Consider the following 24630-nt stretch of genomic DNA (forward strand, 5'->3'; position numbering starts at 1 on the left):
CTCTTTAAATTTTTATTTAGATCCAGCTGCAGCAGAAAGCCCAGAAAGCCCAGCCCGAGGAGTGGACGAGGCTGGCGATAGTGACGACTGCTCAGCTGGTGAGGGCTCATCCGAACAATCCAACAGGCAGAGGAGGGCAGAAATCAAATTAAGTGATTTAATGTGGTCTTTCAGTGAAACAGGACAGCAGAGAAATAATAAAAATGAGTGGGAGAGAGATGGATGGGCTAGGCTTGCTCTGATAGTGACCTTCAGGCCATTGGTATTGTTGGGTGTGCTGTTTCTCATCTCCCTCACGACATTATCGCATAGATCTATGCGGTTCAGGTCAGGTGGGTTTTCTGGCTAGTGCTGGCGAGAGAGAGAGAGACAGGGATGTGGGACTTTCTGTTACATGTAGACGAAATGATGGACCATGACGTGTTGTTTGCATTCCCTGTTTAGGGGCAAAAAAGGTGTGCGTAAGTGTGTGTTTGAGGGGCGGTGGTGACTGATACACACACACACACACCAGAAGTTACTACCTTAAGAAGTTACAACACACACACACCAAAAGTTACTACCATTTACACACACACACACACACACACACACACACCATCACAAAAATGTACTTTAGTAACCATTAACCAATACTTGTTGATGTATGTTGTTGTGCCCATTGTCAGCAGGCTGGGACTCGGGTCAGGGGGATGATGGAGGGCCTCATTGGAATATTCCGGATGCTGGATGCTGGCCTCCTATGACAGACTGACAACAGACAGCCAGCTAATCTCTGCACTGGCCACATCTGCCGGATCAGGTGCTGGGATGATGGCGAGAAGGGGCATACAAACAAGCACGAGCATTGGAGTGCAGCCGACAGCAGTGGCTCGTCGGAAAACGCCACTTGGAGGCAGGCGTGCCCTCATTACTGGGCGGCGACCAACAAAAAGCTCAAGAAGAGGGCACAGCTATGGAAGGGCAAGGGGCAATTCACTTCCCAAAAGGCAGGCACCACATAGTCTATCCCAGTGTGTCACTGACTGTGTTGCACTTGGCAAAAAACACAGTAAATAGACAATGTCGGAAGGTCATTTTTTATTTTTATTTTTTTATTTTTTTTTATTGTTCTTGTTTAAATTTCTATCTATAGAAAATGTAATTTGTTTTTACAAATGGCATATTGGTGCATAGTGCACTGATTGAAGTAGGCCTAATTGCATGGGATGCAGTGCTAATGTTGTGCTAACTGCATGGGATGCAGCTATATATTTGAATAAATGTTTTAAAGTTGGTTGTCTCCCATTTCATCCGCCCCAATGACAGTCTTCCAGCCTGAGAAATAAACTACTTTGTCATTGTTTGGGGTTACCATCGCTTCTCAGAACGTTGGAGTATTCTTCAGAACGGCGAGCCAATCAGGAATGAGTTTCCTAATGAGTCTTCCCCTACCACCTTGCAAAATTATTATTTTTTGTTTCTGGCCGCTTGTACTGCCATAGTAACCATGGAGACAGACGTGGATAACTGCGTTATGTGTAGCTGCACGCTCAAGGTTGTTGTTGTTTCGTTCAAACATTATGGATCATGGCAAGCAGACTCTGAGACAAAAGGAGAACTAAAACGGGGATCAACATCAGCCTGGCGTTTTCGAGATGCCGAGAGCTAGCGTCCGTGACTAACTTCCACTTGACAGAGACGCCGCTCTTGCATGTACTTTATTAGACAGGTGAGCAAATGTACATAAAACTAATCAATGTTATACAGCTCAACATGATGAAATGTTAGAATATGATCAGTATGTTATTCTAATGCTGATCTAGCTCACTGCTAGTCTCATACAGCCAAACTAACACATAGAATAACATTATAACTTTCAACACACTCAAATGCAATTTGAGTAGACCAAGTGAAACGACGCTGCATTACCTCACAAGTTTAATTCGTCTAATAAACTGACCTGTGTGAGTAGTAATCCAGACATGCGTGTAGTTCGGTAGTATTAAATGTCCTTATTCCTTTATATCCGCGGGACTCTGATTCTGTGACGCTGATTTCTGTCTCTCATTAGCAATAACGCCCTGCTTCACACCACAGTCATGTTAAACACATCAGTGTATTCACTCATCCATAAACATTATTAGATCCATGAGCTTTGACAATAAGTTCCATAATTCCGCTTAATGCGTCATCAAACTACGCCTTTGTTATAATAAGAGGTTAGCGACCCCTAGCGGCGAAATATTACATATTGTGTCTTTAACAGGATGGACATCTGTCACAGACAAAGATAATAATGTTGTTATCAGAAGATGTTTATTATAGAACACCAGAAAAGACAAACACATGGAACCACAACGACCAGGTGACACCAGGATACAGGATTTTTGTACTTTTTCAATACTTTTTAGTATTAACATTAACCCTAACATTTTTATTACTTTTTTTTTTTTTTTTAAAGTGATCTTGTAGTGATTCTTGGGGAAGATATATGCATTTCAATAATGACACATATGAACTGTGCTTTAAGAACTCATATTCTTAAACATTTTTAACAAGTTATTTGTAGTTCTTGATCCTTTTCATCACATAATTGGACAACATGTATTAAAATATACATTTCACCAAGAATTCCCATGACATGTATTCTATATATATTTCTATGGACTCTGGATATTTGACAGCAGATTGAACAGGACTTTTATTTTGGTCTGGCGATATGACATCATAAAGCTGCGCCGTGCTCCTGCAACTGTTTTGATTAGAGTGAAGAAAGGTTTGTGGTTTTAAGCATTTAAATTGATACACATCGATTTTATAGTTTTTACAAGAGGTATGTGGCCATGTATTATTGAACATATCTTTGTAATATGCTTAATGTAACAACATTGCGTTTTTGTGTGAGTAAAGCGTATTCATATGTGAGAAACAGAAAAATTGCGTCTCATTTCGCGCACTATATCGTGTATCAGTTTATTTTAAACACGAATTCGGGTTTTGGAAAGTGGTGATGGAGAAACGGAGTCATTTGAATCTAATGCTTTGCCAAATGACTCACTGATTCAAAGCGCTTGAATCACCGCGCGCTGACGAATCCTGCCGCTCAAAACAGTGTAAAAATACAACGAAAACACAAATATTATGATAAATAATGACAACTTTCATGAACAAATCGCAAATTTTTTTTATGATAACGTAATCTGTTAAATCTACAAATCTTTAAATATGAAGTGTCTGTATAATTTGTTATTTTATTATATTGTAGTGCTTGTTTTGAGTGATTTTTGTCTAATCAGTTTATTATTTAAGTCCATTAACTCTCACTCTGACTGACTCCCTCACCAGTGCGCTGAACTACTGAACTAGAGCTGATTGAGACGCACTCAGAGATTCACTGTGGATTTATTTTTCTTACTGTTAATTATTCTCATCTTAAACATGACAAATTGTCCAAACACACAGGAAAACTCCTGGAGAAACATCTGAGATCCACGTGTCACTATTATAAAGATGGCATTTATTAAACAGGAGAGTGAAGACATAAAGATTGAAGAAGTGTTCAGCGTGAAACATGAAGAAACTGAGGAACAAACAGGTTAGTTTCATTCGGTCCTTATTAAAATGATCTACAGAAATTAATGATATTTTTGAAGAATGTTGTCATGATTTTCCTGAATTAAAGTGGTTTTATTTGACATGGAGCGGGTCTTCTCATGTGGATAGACATGTTTGTTGAGATCACATGACCAGAGGCATGAACTTTAGAGGACCTGTACACTTGGATTATATGGACTAGATCAGGGGTTTTCAAACTTTTTGTGTGTGTGGACCACTATTTGTAATCAAGAATTTTTGCGGACCACCTCATAATACTCATAATAAAATATGTCTACACACAGTCCTACCTGAATTAATCTGCACCTCTAAATAGGCTTACTAGCACTAAAACTATAACTGGTCATCACATCAGTACAACAGGTTTGTTAAAAGAAAGTTTACTGCACAAAACGGCTGCCACATATTTAATTTATTTACTTACTCAAGCGCCCGAGGGCATGATTCATTTGAACAACGGGCTTATTTCCATAGCAATGGAATAATATGAAATCTATACAGTAATAAGAACACTTGGATATAGTCAACATGTCAAAATCTTTGGCGATTTTAGGGGATTATTAATCTTCAGAGTTTTACAAGTCCACTTTAACAGCACATCCGCAAAACATTTCAGAAACGTGAGATCAAGAAACTAACTGGAAATTAAAATAATACCAGGCCTTATTCATTCCATTTATAAACATTTCGTTTCATTGCGTGTGATGTGATTATGAGAATATATTTAATGAAAACACAGTAGGCCTACTCCAGGTTAAAAATGAATGAATGAACGAACGAACGAACAAATTCTTTATTTCGAACAATTAAAAAATGAATTAAACAAAAGACAGCAACACATGAAATATCCATCAATAAAATAAAATATATAAAAATAAAAAAAGTTGTCAAAAGGAAAAGCCATTGGAGTTGCCAGCCCGATGTGAACTTAATATCCTTTGCCCCCCTCCACATCTTTCCCTTCCTCTTTTTATCGTCTGTCTAATATAGGCCTATATTAAAAACAAGCTAACAACTAAATAAATGCTCACCTAATGAGATGGATGATGTTGCTTTGCAGACGTTAATTTCTGGATGTCAGGTTCCAGTGATGACAGCCTCAATCTGAGGTCTGGTTCAATATTAAGTCTGTTCCGATATTTTGTCTTCAACATGACCAGGGATGAAAATCCTGATTCACAGAGATAAGTTGTTGGAAAAGGCACAAGCCACTTCATGGCTTTGTCTGACAGCTCGGGGTATTCTGTGGCAACTTTCAGCCAAAAAGCAGGCAGGCATTTCTAAGTCCACTTTTAAAGCACTGTCACAGGACAGTTCGGCCAAGCTGTCTTGCTCTCTGGAGGTGAGGTTTGTCAGGATGTAGTCATCCAATTCGCTGTTGTGTCGGGGATTGGGAAATAAATCCGTAGCTGAGTTTTCAGCAGGTGCAGGTGTTGTCTGATATCATCTTGCACAGCACTTGAAAGGTGAGTGTCTGAGCTGTCTAAAAAATCAGAAAGATTTGGAAATGAGTCATAGTTTGCCTCCTTCACGCGCCTTTCCCACATCCCCATCTTCTTAATTACGGCTTCAACTTTGTCTTGCGTATGAAAAAGAGTAACCGACTTCCCCTGTAGGCTCCTATTTAGTCCATTCAAGTGCTCAAAAATGTCCGACAGATATGCCAACTTGGCAAGCCAGTCTGCATCATTGAATCGACCAGAAAGGTCGAACTTGGTGTCAAGTAGAAACAAGTCTCACCTCATCTCGCAACTCATAAAGCCGTGCAAGCACCTTCCCTCTTGACAGCCACCGGACCTCGGTATGGAGCAGCAATTGTCGGTGCTCACTGCCCATCTCGTCACATAAAACTGAAAACAGTCTTGAATTCAGTGGACGGGCCTTGATAAAATTGACAGTTTTTACTGCTTCATCCAGAACAGTTTTGAGATCAGGTGGCATTCTTTTGGCTGCGAGAGCCTCTCTGTGGATGCAGCAGTGGATAGATTTCGCTTGCGGAGCAACTGCTTGCACACATTTAACAAGGCCGCTGTGTTGGCCTAGCATGGCGGCTGCCCCGTCTGTGCTTATTCCCACGCATCTTGACCAATCAATCTCATGTTCTGTGATGAAACTGTTCAACATGTCAAAAAGGGCCTCTGCGGTTGTGCGTGTCTGCAAAGGTTTACAAAAGAGAAATTCCTCCTCTATTTCTCCGTTGTATTCATACCTTACGTAGGCGAGCAGGTTGGCGAGGTTCGCTATGTCCGTGGATTCGTCCAGCTGAAGAGCAAAATATCGACTGGCTTTGATCCGCAATATTAGCTGGTCGTTCACATTGCTGGCCATCTCCTCGATTCTGCGCTGCACAGTGTTGTCTGATAGAGGAATTAAGTCCATTTGCTTTCGTGCTTTGTCACCCAGCATGATACCCACAGTCTCTTTAATTGCTGGTAGCACCACCTCCTCCCAGAGTGTATGTGGCATCCCTTTTTTCACTATGATTCGGGACACCCGGTACGAGACTTCCACTGCTTTAGCAGTAGCGCCACCTGCAGATGTCGATTCTATTACTTTTTTGCTTGTACGGTATTCCTGGAGCTTGCTTTTGAAAAACTCGACTGGCTTGGACTTAAATTCCCCATGCTTGGTTTCCAGATGCCGGCGAAGATTTGATGGTTTCATGCTCTCGTTAGCCAGTGCCTCGTAGCAACAAACGCAAACGGGCAACGGCTCGTCTTCTGGGCCGGTGTAGCTGAAACCTAATGCTAAGTAGCTTTCATAGTATTTTCTCTTCACCCTCCTTTTCTTTGTTTTTTTATGAGGAATCTGGCTCGTAGATGCCTCCGTCTCACTGTCAATCTGTTCATTATTGGTAACCTCTGCCTCTGCCTCTTTTCTTTTCAGAGAACCTGTTGCTATCCACCGATCCATTTTGTACGGCACTGAACTTGAATGTCACGGCCGCGAGCGCCACTAGCCTATTTTAGTAATCACACAATAACTTGACAATTTAATTTAAAATTTATATCAATATAGGCCTACATATTCTTTTTACTTTTTTATGGGAATTTTAGGGCCCTATGAAATCCGTTTTATTTTTTCTCAAATTCTGTTTTTTTTTATTTTTTCAAATTCCTTTTTTTTTTTTAAATTTTTTTTTTTATCCCTTTCGGATTTTTCGGATATTTCTTGTTTTCTTTTCACTTCTAAGCAGTATTGACCTTTAAAAATGTACTTACACAAACTCACAATTCAGCAAGCACATTCAAAATTCTTCAAAATTCAGCCAAACCTTCAACAAATCTCTGGCCAAAAATAACAGTTACAAGGTAGGATTGATGAGTATTAAATTAAAGATTAAATTAGCTTTTAAATCATTTTTCACAAAGAATGTTTTATAAAAAGATAAACCTCGCATATTTAAACCTTTAAATCATTTTTATAAAAATAATGTGTCAAAAAATATAAACATTTACAATGATACTGACATTTACAAATACAATGCATATTAGCTTATCTTTTATTATTAATAGTAAAATTCGGTCCGATTTTCCCGTGGCGTCTGTCGTTGCTATGCAACCACTGCGCTCTCCACAACGACAAAGAAGTTTTAGTAGCTAATAGATTTCCACCACCGAAAAACGCTTGCTATAGCTCTGCTAAAAGATTTATTTACGGAGAAGAGAAAAACACCCGTAGTGTTTGTGGTGTACCCCCATCCTTTGTTGACTGAGCTTTCAATGTTGTTATGGAAAGGGTGAAGTTGATATATTGTTTCTTGTCTCATGAACTGCGGTGCGCTTGCGGCATTCTGAAAAGTTTAGGCGTTTTCATCTCGCTGCACCTGGAAAAAATGAGCGCGCCGCTTCAATTATGAGCGCGCAAAAGACACTACATTTGAAATAACGAACTTGAGCACGCAAAAGACACGACATGTGAACGGCCCCATGACGAGCTAGTTACCTTCGTCCGCGTTTTCCGCATCACGGAAATCATAGGGCCCTAGAATTTCCTGGTAAAATGAAGGTAAAAAAAAAAAAAATTATTTTATATTTTATTTTGCCTTTCCACGGACCACCTGCAGTACCCTCACGGACCACTAGTGGTCCGCGGACCACAGTTTGGGAATGACCGGACTAGATGATTATTTATATGGATTAGAAATCTGTGTTGATCCGAAGAAAGGAAATCATATACATCTGGGATGGTATGAGTGAGTAAATGATGAGAGAAGAACATTAATTTTGGATGAAATATCCCTTTAACTATCACCACAGCTAGGGTTGGGTACCGAAACCTTTTCAACGTTTTCAAAAACATCCCCCTCTGCTTTATTTACAATTCGCACCCTGTTTGTAAGGATTCAAAGATCCCTGTGGAATTTAATATTGAGTTAAACATTTTGTTCATGACAACAAATGAACATGAGTTTGAAGTTTGCATTTTGTTTTGCTTGGAAAAAGCTGCTACCGAAGTAGCTAAATAATCTCATCTGATCAGGCAAAAGCATCTGATTCTGTTTTAAATCTTCAATCAGATTTAAAACAGAATTAGGATTCAGGATTCAGGACAAGGCCAGGACAATCGGTCAGTCTGTGGAAACGGCGAGAGCGTGCAGGTGGTTTTTCTTAATACCCAGTTCTCCTGTTGTTTCAGTTTACTATTTGAGTCAAGGTACGGCTATTTTCGATTCTCTACTTATTTAAAAATTTTACCTTCACATAAATCTGAATTTTATTTATACGCGTTCCTACTTTAAATAACAGCCGTGTCTGAAAATAATTGCAGTTTGAATTTTATTTTTTATCATTTTTTAAAGTTACAAGAATTTTATTTTATTCATAAGTCCAAAAGCAGTTTCGATTCCTCCCATTTTCAGATTATTTGCTTTAGCTGTGCTAATTGCTGGGCCGAGACAGCTGTCCTCACTCAGCGGTGAAAGCATTATATCTATGTTGTTTGCGCGCTGTTGCGGAAGCGTCAGCAGAAGCGTTCAGCTCTCTTTCATCACACGCAGGAGGCAGTGCAATAGGCCTTTATCTCATTTCCTGGTTTCGGAACGTTCGAAATCGCCAAGCAGTGTACTCGCACTTCCGTTGGTTACTTAGTTACACATTTAGATGAAAAGTAGGTCAGTAAACTTAAATAAAATCGCGATATAGACCAGTGTCTGTCAATATTAAACCGCATAAAGACTATTTAAATAGGAATCGTGCATGTTCTGCGTGTCTCTGTGAATGAATGGCACTGACGCGTTTCATTTACCACACACACACACACACTGAGGCACGCATGACGCTCGCGATTTTTTTCAGCCTTACGTATTAACATTAATGCACTTCATCAACACGGCCGCTCTGAGAGTCACTTGAGCAGCATTTTAGCCTTATTTGAGAGAAACTATCATCATAAAACACAGAGAGACTCAAAGGTCTACACGGCAACCCGTCAAAATAAAAGTTTGGTTTAACCTTTGAAGAAATGTTTGCTTAAATCATTACATTTTAAACAATTGGTTATAACAATTTAATTAAACCATTCAACAACAAAAAAATGAAACTTTTGGGAGACGCGAGAGCGAAGTAGTCCAGTGATAATTAACATGCAGCCATGGTGATTGCAATAACCGGAAGACGCTGTACACTGCTTCGCGGCTACTTCCGGCGTTCTATTGTGTTGTGATAAAGGCCTATACTGCTAATCTGCGTCCCATTCTCTCATCCTCACACACACCTCTCTCTCTTTCTGTGGGTCTATGGAATTGTCAGTCAGCAGTCAATAAAGCTGACTTTATTCCAGCCTTTGCATCTCAATCTACTCTTAGTATCTTGGGCTTGACTGAGACCTGGATTCGTCCAGAAGACTCAGCAACCCCCGCTGCTCTCTCTAGCAATTTCTCTTTCTCTCACTCCCCTCGCCAGTCTGGGAGAGGTGGGGGTACAGGGCTTCTCGTTTCTAACAATTGGAAATACTCAGCGCTCTCTTCTCTATGCAACAACAACTCGTTTGAATATCATGCTATTACACTTACAACTCCCAATAGGATCCATATTGTAGTCATATATCGTCCCCCAGGTCAACTGGGAAGCTTTGTAGAGGAGCTGGATGTGCTGCTGTCCTCTTTCCCTGAGGATGGCACCCCACTTCTAGTCTTTGGTTATTTCAACATTCATCTAGAGCAGGGGTGTCAAACATACGGCCGGAACCGGCCTGCCAGGGAGTTCAGTACGGCCCGGGGGATAAATCTGCAATATGAAAAAAATAATTTTCATTTTCGGCGGAACAAACAGCAGATGGCAGCACTGAGCTTCAGGGTCTGAGTGGCGTTTTGTTCTATCAGTTTACCCGCTTTTATATTGGCCCTGGCACACTCATCAGCGAAATGTCTTTGTCAAAAAAAAAGAGAAAAGTGGACACAGAGTGTCGGATTTTTCAAAAAAAATGGACCTCTTCCTATATGTTCACGGAGGTGAATGGGAAACCCGTGTGCCTGGTGTGCACGCAGCAAGTTTCGGTGCTTAAGGAATATAATATTCGGCGCCACTATGAAACTCACCATGGCGAAAAATACAACAGCTTGCACGGAGAACTGAGAAGACAGAAGGTAAATGAAATGTTGCTGGGTCTGAGGAAACAGCAATCTGTTTTCACCCGGAGCCGAGAGGTCAGTGATGCTGCAGTGAAAGCCAGCTATCTAATTGCTAGCGAAATCGCATTAGCATCAAAGCCGTACTGTGAGGGGGAGTTCGTTAAAAATTGCATGCTGAAGGCTGCCGAAATTGTGTGTCCTGAGAAGCGACAAGCTTTTGCCAATATTAGCTTGACGAGAAATACCGTGGCAGACAGGATTTCGGAACTATCGGTAGATTTGGACAGCCAACTGAAACGCAAAGTGGAGTCATTTCTGGCATTTTCTGTTGCAATTGATGAGAGTACTGATATTACGGATGTCGCTCAACTGGCCATATTCATTCGTGGAGTTGACGAGACTTTGACAATCACAGAGGAGTTTCTTGAGTTGGTGCCAATGACCGACACCACAACAGCGGAGGACATTTTCCGCTCCGTCGTTGGAGCGCTGGACAGAGTCGGGGCGGACTGGTCCCGCGCCGTAAGCCTGGCTACAGATGGTGCGCCGTCAATGATCGGGAAAAAGGCAGGTGTTGTGACAAAGTTCAGAGAGAAAGTACAAGCCGCAAATGGAGGGGGTGATTTTTGGACATTTCATTGCATTTTGCATCAGGAGGCATTATGCTGCAAGTCGTTAAAAATGGATCACGTCATGGAGGTGGTTGTCCGAACTGTTAATTTCATCCGAGCCAGAGGTCTCAATCATCGTCAGTTTGACAGCCTTCTCAGTGACTGTAACATTACCCATGGTCTGCCATACCACACTGAAGTAAGATGGTTAAGCAGAGGTACTGTGCTGAAGCGCTTCTTTGATCTATGTGGGGAAATCGGACATTTCATGGAGGGAAAAGGTAAACCTGTTAAGGAATTACAGTGCCCACTATGGCTGCAGGACCTTGCATTTATGGTTGATATTACAGAGCACTTGAATAATCTGAACAAAATGTTGCAAGGACGCAAAAAAATTGTTACACAGTATTATGACAGCATACGTTCATTCAAGTTAAAGCTCATGTTATGGGAGACGCAGATGGCAAGCGGTGACCCTGCTCATTTTCCCTGTCTAAGAGATGTGTGCGCAGCAAGCGTTAATCCTGACGTGAGACAGTACAAAGACAAGATTTCAGGGTTGCTAAGGGAGTTTGAGAAACGATTTCAGGTCTTTAGCGAACTCGAGACAGAATTCGCAATTTTTCGCTCACCATTCACAGTCAGAGCTTCTGATGTGCCCGTTGACATGCAACTTGAAATAATTGATTTGCAGTGTGATGTAGAATTGAAGGACAAATTTGCCTCTGTGGGCTTGGACACTTTTTATCAGTATCTCCTGCCAGGCTATCCTAAATTAACTGCACTGGCTGCAAAAATGTTGTGCATGTTTGGGACCACCTACCTTTGTGAGCAAGTTTTCTCAGTAATGAACATTAATAAAACGAAGCTGCGCTCAAAGCTCACACATAAGCACTTAAATGAGATTCTAAAATTGGCTGCTACTCAGGACATGATGCCCGATATTGATGCACTTGTGCAGGCTAAAAGATGCCAAGTTTCAGGGGCAAATTGATAAAGTAAATATGTTTACTTTAAAAAAAAAAAAAAAACTCTGTTTTAAAAAAACTTACATACTTATGTATAAATTTGCAAATTTTACAAAGATTTTCTTTTTAAAACAGCTGCCACTTAAGATTTTAAGTGTGTGGAGTCAATTCATGTGTTCAGAATTGCTTCCCAGAATTTGAAAATGGATTTTAAATAATTTCTTTTGATGTTTGATTTATGTTAACATGCAGGACAGTGTTTTTAAGTTCCACAAAACTGTGACTAAATGTTTTGCGACATTGTACAATAACTGTGATCAGCTTTTATGCATAATGCACTTAAATAAATGTTAAACTGAGTAATAGTGTTGTTGAAATTGCACATACTAATTAGGTTGTTCATTAATATATTTTGTAAAAGGACAATTCATTTAATATAAAGATTTTTATAATTTACTTCTTTGCACTAATACAAAGAAAAAAAGTGGACTTATTGTTAGTTCTATGTAATTTTGCTATGAGTTTACTGGTCTGGCCCCCTTGAGATCAGATTAAGCTGTATGCGGCCCCCAGACCAAAATGAGTTTGACACCCCTGATCTAGAGAAACCGTATGCAACAGACTTCATCTCTCTCATAGCCTCATTCAATCTCAAACGACTCATCACCACAGGTACTCACAAATCAATTGCTTTTAATCTATAACTTACCCGTGCACCACCAACCCCCCTACCAGTCACTTTCAGATGAAACCTGCGCTCACTTTCTCCCTCCCATCTTTCCTCTGCTGTATCATCTTCTCTTCCCTTACCCTCACAATTCTTATCTATGGATGTAAATACTGCAACGGATGCCTTATGCTCCATCCTAACTTTTTCTCTAGATAATATCTGCCCTCTCTCCTCCAGGCCTGCATGTGCTACTCCCTCTAACCCCTGGTTATCTGAGGTTCCTTGCACTCTTCAAGACATTCAACTCTCTCCTCTGTCCACCTCCACCTCTAACCGCCTCCTCTTTAACTGCTGATGATTTTGCTAACTTCTTCACCAACAAAACAACAACTATCAGCAGTCAGTTCTCAGCTCCACACACACAGGAACCCAGACCAACCACACCCACAGCCAATAATCTTCTCTCCTCCTCCTCTCCACTAACCGATGAAGAAGTATCTAAACTTCTCCTCTCCAGTCATCCTACCACCTGTCCTCTAGACCCCATCCCCTCACACCTTCTACAAGCCATCTTTCCCACACTTCTACCAACACTCACACACACATCATCAACTCATCCCTCCATACTGGCACTTTCCCTACTGCCAGATAGCCCTTGAAACGAAGATTTTTTTCGGGACCACACTTCTAACGAAGGGGTATGAGAAATGTACCTGCATACACCGGCTACAGAGGCAACATGGCTGCCAATAATCATTTTCTTTATGTCACATTCAGTCTTGTGTTCATATTTACGGTCATGTTCTTCAAAGAAACGTTTGCAAAAAAATCACTGAAGTTCGTTAACGATAGTCCCGCAACATCTTTTCATGTCTGATAACTGGTGAATGTAATTGCGGCAGGGAATTGGCTTATCTTTACGTCTGCTATGAATGCATTGTTTTCTTGTGGTTATATGTGAACACGATATAAATGAACACTGCTTACACAGTTTCGTGCTTTTTGCAACATGATCAACCAGTCTTGTATGTTCTTTATCAAACAGGGACACCTGAGGAAACCCGGAGGCTCATTCGTTTTCACGCTGACAACAAGCAACGTTTCCTGAAGTCCAAAAATACTTAGGCGTCGAAGATATCGTCATCTCCGTTGTTTTCTGCGAACTTCAGAAGAAAAATGCAAAAAAATAGCTGTAACTAACACAGTTGAGATGACTACAACTGACGACGACATCTTGGAAGTTTGTGATAAACATTGGTGCATATCCTGTGACGTAGGCGCTAGCAACGACGTATAATGATGTGTAACGTTTGTAGTAGTGGTGTCCCATTTCTTAGGGGAATATTTTCACCCCTACGCCTTGCCACTCTGTTTCAAGGGGCAAGGGTAAGGGGTAGGCGAAGGGGTATAAAATAGAATTGGGATTGGGCCTAAACTTCATAAAACTCATCAGTAAATTTTTGGCCATCATTCGGACGGGGTTGGTTAAAACAAGCTTGTACTAATAGTGAATAAAATCAAGATGACAAATAAGTTATTACCGTAATTAAACTAAACTATACCTGTTCTATCTCCATGCAGAATATATTCTCTGGCTCTATGGACAACATTGTCCGACTCTGATTCGAACTGAACACCGCTACTGACAGTTTCTGTTGTGACATGTTCATTCTGTGAGATGAGATTGTCCTGACACCAGAGCACAAGCTCCTGAAGCTCCGCCCTCTTCTTGAACTCTGCCCTCTGTGCCAGCAGCAGCAGCTCATTTGTATTTAAAGGGACACACACAAAAACGTTGTGTTTTTGCTCACCCTCCAAAAGTGGCAAATTTAACATGATGTAAAAAAATATAGTCACATACACACTCTGGGGACATCAGAGACTTATTTTACATCTTGTAAAAAGGGGCATAATAGGTGCCCTTTAAGGACTTGCTTATGTTTAGGAGGTTAAATGTGATGGAGTAAATGTTGGAAATTGACATGTCCTTTTCTATTGACATGATGGTGGCTGCACATTTTAAGGTTTCCAACATTGTCGCAATCTCTGCCATTTTCTGCCAGTATTCAGTACTCGGATCTCGAGGGTTCTGGCTTTTTGCAGCTTTGTTACCGTTCGGTCAGACAGAACTGTTGGTCAAGAAGTCTTCTAAACACATTACATGCTAAGTTTCATTTTGTTTTGCATAATTGAATGAGCTGGTGTTTCGAAAGTTTCATTTCTTGTTTTGCCTCCAGTGCCTCCAGTGTATGTAGGGGTGCTGTGGTTAAAGTGCCTGACAAGCCGCCCAGCTGTAATGATAACCCGATGCACAGACGCATTAAAACTATCATTAACCACCAGCTGCAGTGTATGCACAAAACAGGCTACTGAGTCCCATTTCACCTGTTTGGGAGAGTTGTTTTTTATGTCTGCTGTTTTGTGCCATTAAACTCGTGTTAACTTGTATTTGTCTGTTTCCGCTTTAGACTTGATGCCGCTGAAAGAGGAGAGTCAAGAACCGAATGGAATGGAAGAGAATTATCAGTATAAGAAACATCATGATTTCATGACTGGAAAGAAATCCACAATGATGGAAAAGACTCGCTCACGAAAAAGAGCTCAAAAGACCAAACCTAACAGTTATTTCACTTGCCGTCAATGTGGAAAAAATTTCAGTCAAAAACGAAACCTTAAATCCCATATGAGAGTTCACACTGGAGAGAAGCCTTTCACATGCCAACAGTGTGGAAAGAGTTTCAATCAAAAACAAAACCTTAATGTCCACATCAGAATTCACACTGGAGACATCCGTTTTAACTGTCAACAGTGTGGAAAGAGTTTCATTCAGAAACAAAACCTTAAAGCCCACAAGAGAATTCATACTGGAGATAGCCGTTTTACCTGCCAACAGTGTGGAAAGAGTTTCACTCAAAAATACAACCTTAAAGCCCACATGAGAATTCACACTGGAGAAAAGCCTTATACTTGCTCTCATTGTGGACGGAGTTTTGCACATAAAAACACCCTTAATTCCCACATGAGAATTCACACTGGAGAAAAGCCTTTCATATGTGGTCAATGTGGAAAGTGCTTCACAACTGTTTTAAATCTTAGGTATCACATTATCATTCACAGTGGAGAGAAACAGTTAATTGGAAAAAAAGCATTCACATGTGATCAGTGTGGAAAGAGTTTCACACGTAAAGTAACCCTTAATTGCCACATGAGGATTCACTCAGGAGAGAACAGTTTTATATGTCATCACTGTGGAAAGAGTTTCAGTTGTAAAAGTAGCCTCAACACTCACATGAGACTTCACGCTGGAGAGAAACGTTTCATCTGTAAACTGTGTGGCAAGAGTTTTTCACAAAAAGGAAATCTTAAGGCTCACACAAGTACTTGCACAGGAGAGCAGGTCACGTGTTGAAAATGCTGTCTTGCTGTGAAATGCCACAATGTAACTGAATGATTATACATAAAATTACAAAAACTGAATGAAATAAGAACACGGCATTCTTTGCTTAATTTTTAGTGAGAGAATGCATTGGTAATGTCTTCAATCTGGACTTGAATATGGCCACTGTTGGGGCTCATCTGGTGACATCTGGAAGTCTGTTAGAGCTGCAAGTGCCTCACCACTGATCCTGACTCACTGCTAATTGCATGATGGTGACTGCTTTGAGAAAGAATTTGCCCATTGCAAAATGCGTCCAGAGAGCAAAGAGATAACAAACCCAATGTTTGCTCAAATCTTGGGGAAGGGATGTGGCTGCCTCTCCATCTAGTACGAACAATGTAGCAGGAAGGCACTGCAATCCACCAACATACCTATCATCATTCATGCCAACCTCTACCTCCGCTTTGTGGTGGAAGTGGATGTCGCCACCTCAGGCATTGGAGCAGTGTTGTCTTAGCAGCAGAGGAATCTGTCCGCGCACCATCCATGCACCTACTTCATAAAGCTTAGCAGAACTACGACATTGGTGACTTTGAGCTCCTTGCTATCAAACTGGCACCAGAAGTGTGGCGCCACTGGCTGGAGGTCCTAGTGATCACAGACCATCGCAACCTAGAATACCTTCACAACACCAAATGGCTGAACCCTCTCCAGGCCCAGTTGGGCATTGTTCTTCATGTGATTCAACTTTACTGTATCCCATCGTGGGTCCAAGAACACTACTGTCAAGGTTACACTCCTGACGCTCCCAGCTATACATCACTCACACTTAGTAGAGTTCTAATCAAGCTCTCTACTTGATTAGATTACTATTCCCCTTTATCCCTTCATCACGGACACTCACCCAGCACAGACACACATTCAGTGTCTGGTCTCTCCATTATATTACCCTGTAAAACTGTATGAGTAAGACATAAGAAAGACTCTTCAGGACCAGTTTGAGACTTTCAGTGTATTGTTTATCTGGATGTTCATATCCTTCATGTGTCCTCGTCTTTGCTCTTCTAAATATGCTATTGCTACACTTAATGGAAAAAATTGCACTGGTCTGCTGGACTTGGTTGAACAAAAATAAACAATATTTTGTTGCTTAAGCTTATGTATTCAGTCATTATTCAATGGTATACTAAAAATCCATTTGAAAAAAAATACTTCTCACTGTTCTCGGGTCAAATATTTATATGCAATTAAAATGCGATTAATTTCGATTAATTAATTACAAAGCCTCTAATTAATTAGATTAATTTTTTTAATCGAGTCCCGGCCCTAGTAAAAACCCCACTGAATTTTTGTAATGATATCATCATACAGCACCTACAGACAGTTAACTAATTTAGGGTGATCATATTTTGATTGCCGAAAACCAGGACACTCAGCCCGGCAATGAGATACTCAAATGATACTCAAAGTTTACTCAAAGATGCCTTATTAATTTCAATACATTTTAAAGTAGGCTATGCCTCCTCTGTATGGATAGAAAATTGTTATATTACAAAATACTATCTATAACCAAAGACACAAATTCAGATAGGCTTCTCAGAGGTTACTCAACGTGTTTTATTATGACAGGTTTCAAAAATAATGAATGAAATAATGATAGAAATAATGTCTCTCCTGTATTAGAAAAATAAATAAATAAATTATAAATAACAAAAAATACCTCCAAATTGAACAAAAATAGCTCTCACAAACTTACAAAAACTAACTAACAAAAGATATTTATATCTTTAGTTTTCTTCTTCCTCTTTATCCTGTTTTTCTTCCTCATCCTCCTTGTTTGCCCATCTATATCTTGAGGTAGAGCTGATCTTTCCCAGCAGTTTTTTGTTGCTTAACAAATAAGCATGAACGTCTTTGCAAGAAGTGTCTTTGAAGTTGCATTGCACAAATAGAATCCCTTTCAATGACTTAACAGAGAGCTGGTTCCTCTCCTTTGTCCACTGGCTCTGCATCAGTGAGAAAACCCTCTCAACATTTAAATTGTGAGAGGGAAGTGCAAAGACAAACTGTGAAATCTTCAGTAGTTCTGAGTAGCATGCAATGCTTTTGGCCTTCTCAAAGTATTTGGTCCACTTCTGGTGCACCTGCAGGCCAATGAACTCCTCATCACTTTTGCACCTTTCTATGAATTTCTTCAGATTGGCGACCTGGTCAAAACACTTGACATCGTCATTTGGCACCCCCTTCTCTCTTAGGTACTTGATGCAGGCCTCCACATCATTCCAATCTGGTGGCTCACTCATATCCATTCACATAAATGTTGAGAACTCTTCCATGGGAGTCATCCACTTCTCAAGATACTCCAGACATGCACTGTACAGGCCTTGTACATCAGCACAGAACTTGTCGCAGCCCTCACCAAATCCATCTCTGCGATTTTCTGCCAGTAGTCCCTTAACTTTAAAGGAGAACTCCGGGCAATTTTTAAGTTAATCTTGATCTATATACCTTTGTGAGTACTGTCTATAAAAAAAAAAAAACGAGCCAGATTGGTGCTTGCAACACGGAGCTGCTACAGCTAATGCCCAGAGCTCCTACTCGGCTAAAACGGCAGTTATGGGGGCATATACATAAAGAGTGACTTTGTGCCTCTTAACAGACACAAAATGCAATTAAAATGTCTGTCCAACATGAACAGGGCCCTTACATGACAACAAGATGCATTTAGCAACTTACCCATTGTTTAAATTCACATAAATAGTGTTTTAGACGGCTAGCTGTAGTCTTGCGCTGAAGTCCCGCAGGGACTTAGTTGTAGCCGGAAAAAGGTAAATAGCAGTGTGCAGGTGGGAGGAGCGTAGTGTGTGAAGAGTGAAGATCGGAGTTGCTCACAAGTGAAGAAGAAACGGTTTGGGTTTGTGCTGTTCCGAATTGTGGCAACAGAATGCGAAAATACAAGAAATTTAAATTTTCATCGTCTTCCTTTCCATGACCTCGAGATTCTGCAGTTGTGGCTAGTTGTACTTCAACTTGATGTGCAAACTCCCATACAAGTACTACACGCTAAAGATTACTGCATTTGTAGCGAACACTTTGACAAGGATGAGTACACAGACACAACACAGCGGGGCCGGTTGAAGAAAAATGCCATTCCGTGGACACTGCTATTTACCTTTTTCCGGCTACAACTGAGTTCCCACGGGACTTCAGCGCGGCTCAAGTTAACAAGCTGTTTGAGATAGAGCACATTCGAATTTGGCGGTTGCAAAAGTTTGTAGGAAACAGAGTGATGCTTTTGCAGATTGCACAACACAAACATGTTAATTAGGGTAAAATCAAAAACTTTTAACAATACAAAGAGTTACTTACATGGGGTACATGAAGTATAAATGATCCGGCTCCGTGGAAAATCCTGTTCCAATAAACTCCTGGAACGGACGAGAGTGAAGGATTTGCCCGGGCTTGTTCTTCCGTTGCTGCAGGTGGGCGGGTCGTGTCTTTTTACGTCTGGTATTAACTTTTAAAATGGGTTTTGTAAAATCAATTTATGGTGAAGTCCAATGAAATTAATTTTATTATAGAAAATATTAAGTTATGAAAATATTCACACTTTTTACTTATTGATAACTCAAAAAACAAAGAAAGAAAAATAAATTAATTTATTGGAATAAATATAGTTTTTAAAATTAAGTCATATGGACAATAGCACTGAACAACTTTTTACAGTGTGTATAATGACTGTGGGCTATCCAGGCTACTAACAATATAGCACATAAATGGCAAAGTGAAGGCTCAAGACAATGCAAGAAAGGATGACAGACAGAATCACAAACGATCCAAGTCTGATCAAAGTGTGGTAGAGGCAAAGTGATTATCTGGCAATATCTGGGAATATCTTGGGTCTATTCATATTAGACACAACAAAACTGTATGTAAACTCTAATGCCATGACAAGATGCACATTTGTTCTTTTCTTATTGTTGCCATTATTTTATTCTCTTTGAATTCAAGAGGTTCACAACACATACTGTAACTCTCACGATGAACATAGCTTATGCTTTCTCGGGAAGTATAAAGTGCAATTGGAGGACCAACCCTCAGCCTCAGTCATTTTAGTCCATAGAAATTAACATATAGGCTAAACATAGCCTAACTGCTTAGAAAGAAAACACAGAACAAATAGAGACCCTTAGGCCTATATGTGAAAACAGGCTACCAATTAAATGCATGTTCAAATAAATCCACTTAGGCTACAACAACAAGACAGATTGCAGTTGGTTCTATGAAACTATAGGACTAGACACTTTTCGAGAATACAAAAATGAAATTAAAGTGCTTGGGCCTACAGGCCTAACAGGAAATATGGCTCAGTCATTTAAGTCAAACTCAAAAAAGTTCAGTAATAAGGGAAGTCATATGAGAAAAAAATGGAAATAAGAACTTTTAAAGCTGAAATTAAGGTGTTTGGGCCCACAAGGCCTGACAGCAAATATGGTTCAAAATCAGAAACTTCAGTAATGGTCAGACATTTCCGACAGGAAAATTGGATTTTAAAAGTTCTGTTTCCTGCCAAACAGGAATTGGATTTTAAAAGTTCCTGTGCTTACGGCTATGGTGAGGGCTAGCCTACTCCATTATACCCACTTGACTGAAATATCTGTTGAAGCGCATCAGAATAAGGCGATGAAAGCGTCCATAACCAAGACGGTTGCGTTTTGGGGTGAGTACCAGACTCCCAAGACTGAAAAGTCTTTCGACTGGTGCACTGGATGGTGTTGGTGCATTATAGTGTAGTGCAATTTTTTTAATTCTTGGAAACTGATGCAGGCTTTCCATCACCGGATCAGAATTGAAATAAGATGTTACCTCTGTTTCCACTGACATAGGTGCATCAGCCATGGCATTGGGCTTTTCATCTAATGAAAAGAAGTCATCCTCATAGGAGGTGATTGCAGCAGGTTGAGGAGCATCACTCATTGGGGTGGCAGGCTCTTCTACTGTTAGGGCCGTTACAGTCAACGTGAGCAAGCAACGCGAACGATGCGCTCCCTTTCATAGTCTAAACAGTGGACGCAAGCAGACGCAAGCGTCACGGGCGATGCGTGAAATGCAATACACCGCTCACGCAACAGGGGGTAGTAGAGTCGGGTGATATTAGTAGAGTCGGGTCACGTGATATTCAGATCAAAATGGCAACTGAAGAGGAGTGCATCCTATTGCTAATTTTACATCGGCGGCAACAAAGGCAGCGCAGAGATAGGCGGAGGTATGTTCGCCCTTTAATTCAATTCAATTCAATTCAAATTTATTTGTATAGCGCTTTTCACAATACACATTGTTTCAAATAAAACTTTCTTTACAGAAAGTGCATTTCATAAATGTACATAGAAAAATAAAGTTAGTTAATCATGTATTAATTTAGGGCATAACATCGCTGTAGTCGAAGAGAAGTCGTCTCTTCACAGACGTCGAGTCGTCTCTTCACGGGACCTTTAAACCGAAGAAGAGATCAGGATGGGGAGTTTGTGTCTCGGGCACTTTTCCAGTCCCTTTTCACCTTATCTACGGTCTTTCCCATCGTGGTTGCAACCTCTCTCCAGGCATTTTCCAACGCTATTTTATTGGAGCGTAATTGCGATGAACTGTCATATAAATGCGGATGTATACGTATAAGCTTGCATAATTTTTCCTCTTCGCCCGCCATTGTATTCAAACCTTCTTCTGTAAACATAATATACTTGAATTAATGTACAATACTTAAAATGTCGCCCTCACCAACAACGCATAGTATTGCATGCATCGACGCGTTGCATATCAAAAACTAGGATGACACATTTGGCTACGCATTGATGCATAATGGCGGCCGAAGCGTAGCGAAGCGTAGCGAAATGTAGCCTTGCGGACGTGCATGCGTATCGATGCGTTGACTATGTAACGGCCCATAAGCTAGGTTTATACTCAACGCGTCCGCACGAGCGCGAAGGTGCGCGCGGCAAAAATTATGTCATTGCGGTGTGGGCGGTCGTGCGCGTTGGGTGCGCAAGACCCCATTTCGCTTGGCAGTGTGCGCAGCTTTTTTTGTAACAGTGCGCGGCTCCGCATCCGAAGACGAATGACTTCGAGACGATTCTGGCCGAGCTCGAACTTCTCACCACACCGGCACCCAGTTTGCACGTCTAAATAAATTGCTTACATTTAAAAAAATGAGCATACAATAGCATATAAAGTATTTTTAATGAACATAAAGGTCCATGTTTAATAAAAATGTTCACGACACTTAATGAAATATGTTTAGTGAAATTAGAAAATATGTAAGAGGTTGTTAATTTAGTTATAGTGTACACATTCTCATATCCATATATTTTGTTTTAGTGTCACAAGTAATAATCTCAGGGTTTACTGGGTTTTACACGATTCTTTTTGTAGTGTGGTATTGGTGGTGGTGTACTAAAATAAACATTGTCACGTGTGTATAGCTTTCTTCTTCTCACCGCTGATTCCCGATGGTTTAGAGGACAATTACTCGAGTCGCCCCCTATCGTTTCAAAGAATAGTACAACGGTGAGCGCGTCGAGTATTAATGCCTCGTCCATTTGAGGAGGTGCGTGCGCAGTCTGCGGAGACTCGTGCTGCTGAGCCTGGCGAAAGTATAAACAAGGCTTTAGGGCGTGGCACTCAGTGGTGAGAAGGTACTTGATGTGATCGCTTCTGGTTTCCTCTTTTACCCAGCGCAGTTTAAACTTAGGCAGCGAGACTGCAGCCAGTAGGGCATCCTTGGAGTCAATTGTTGTGGCAAAGCGAGTTTTAATTGCTCCCACAATTATTTCAGGCAACTCAGTGATCATCTGTGAAAGGCCATTTTGCATTGCTAAGGTTTTGGCCATTAGAACTTCAAGTGTTGGTTGAAGTGTCCCATAAAAACAGGGTGAGGGTTTCCTCACCCTGTAGGTAGGATGTCCAGTGCAACACTGAAAGGCTTCATAATGGAGCAGTATTTCTTCAGAAACTGGTGTTCCCTGTCATTCATACATTTAATCTGAATCTGTGTTAAGTCTCAGTGTGTTAATGTCAGTTAGTGGCATTTCTATGATCTGAACATAGGCATCATAAAATGAGTTTCACTGGGTTACTGAGGGCACAATCAACTTCCTTTCACTGATCTCTTCTAGGCACACAGATGCAACTGTGGACCGGCTAGCTTTGGTCCATAGTGCTGAACACTTAGCTGTGGAACTGTGGTAAACAGCCCCTTATTCTGGGTTTGCAGTGAGGTTGAGCGTGCACACACAGCCCTTGCTGTGCATCCTCATTGTCTCCTCCAGTGAGAATGCTGTGCAGGTTGGTGAAGGCCAATTTCCCATCATCCTCCTCTTCTTCATCCTCCTTAGTTTCGACTTGTTGGTATTCCTTAACAAAGTTGCCGCCATTGTCTGTCACACATGCAGTCACTTTTTCAGTAGTTAATCCATACTGGGAAAAAATATCCTCAAGTTCAGATGCAATTGCGTCATAAGTGTGTCTACCTCTGAACCTACGACAAGCGATTGCAGCCTTCTTCCATTGCAACGTCTCCGAATCGATCCAATGGACCGTCACCCCCAAAAAACTCCTGTTGTAGGCGGTCCATATGTCTGCAGTTGTTGACACGTACTGCTGCTCATCAATTGTTTTCTTTAGCTCTTTTTCCATGGCAGTATAGGTCCTATCTGTCAAGGAATGGTAAATAGTGAAGCGAGGATTCATGTGCAGGAAACTCAGGATCTTTATTAAACAAAACAAAATTACAAACCAAAACTCCCCGTGGGGAAAAACAAGACAGGCATATGGCATCAAACAAGAACACGAGGGAACATAAACAACGAACCAGCACAGGACTGCAAACACAGGGAGACTAAATAGGGAAGCAAACAAAAGAGGGTAACGAGGAAAACAGGTGAGGCAAATTAATCAATAATCAGGTAACAAGATGGGAGGGGCTTGACAATTGACAGGAGAGCACATGGCACAAGGAAAAACATGACAAGCCATGTGCTCACTACAAACCAGACTATACCCAACGCATGACAGACCGGTAATGCCAGAGCTCTGTCACCAACCCAAGATGTAACCCAAACAGAAGTGACAGAACTCTGACATTACCCCCCCTCTAAAGGCGTCCCCAAAGAGAGACACCAAAAACAAGACCGGAACAAGACTGAAGGACAACCACAGACAAGACAGGCAGATCAAAAAACAGAGACAACGAGGGGAGGGGAGCCAGAGGAAACTCGGGTGGGCAAAGATTCCTGGCAGAGGGCCAGGGCGTACCAGACAGTTCAGGCGGCCAGGGCTGTACGGGTGACCAGGGCGGCCATGGTGGAGACGACCATTCGGGCGTACATGGTGGAGACGACCAGGGTGGAGCAGGCTGTGCAGGCGACCGGGACGGGGCAGGCCCTTCGGGCGGCCATGGTGGAGACGACCGAGACGGGGCAGGCCCTTCGGGCGGCCATGGTGGAGACGACCAGGGCGGAGACGATCCTTTGGGCGGCCATGACACAGGAACAGACAACGGCGCAGGAACAGAACCCGGCTCAGAAACAGGAACAGACTCAGGCTCAGGAACAGGAACAGACACCGGCTCAGGAACAGACACAGGCTCGGCGGCGGCCATCTTGTCCAGAGACACAGACTCAGCAGCGGCCATCTTGTCCGGAGACACTGGCTCGGCGGCGGCCATCTTGTCCAGAGACACTGGCTCAGCGGCGGCCATCTTGTCTGGAGACACTGGCTCGGCATACGTGACGTGAACAGTCTATGGATCGGCAGACGTGACGCGAAGAAGCACTGGCTTG

General features: G+C 41.4%; 1 protein-coding gene across 3 annotated transcripts; it reads left to right on the forward strand.

The window, feature by feature from the left end:
* The first annotated feature begins 2703 nt into the window (after window positions 1-2703).
* On the forward strand, window positions 2704-16950 carry LOC307164610 (uncharacterized protein). Of its 3 annotated transcripts, XR_013822306.1 has the most exons (4): window positions 2704-2758; window positions 3445-3577; window positions 14886-16183; window positions 16322-16950. XR_013822306.1 is itself a non-coding variant. In XM_079881615.1 (3 exons), exons 2-3 carry the CDS (start codon window positions 3493-3495, stop codon window positions 15824-15826), a joined length of 1026 nt encoding a protein of 341 aa, XP_079737741.1. In that variant the 5' UTR covers window positions 2704-2758; window positions 3445-3492; the 3' UTR covers window positions 15827-16950. The 3 variants fall into 3 exon arrangements, 2 of the variants coding, with proteins under 2 accessions (XP_079737741.1, XP_079737742.1); XM_079881615.1 differs by having other exon boundaries at window positions 14886-16950; XM_079881616.1 differs by having other exon boundaries at window positions 2742-2815; window positions 14886-16950.
* Window positions 16951-24630: the final 7680 nt, after the last annotated feature.

The sequence above is a fragment of the Squalius cephalus genome (genome assembly GCF_949319135.1).
Source record: "Squalius cephalus genome assembly, chromosome: 9".
NCBI classification, from domain to species: domain Eukaryota; kingdom Metazoa; phylum Chordata; class Actinopteri; order Cypriniformes; family Leuciscidae; genus Squalius; species Squalius cephalus.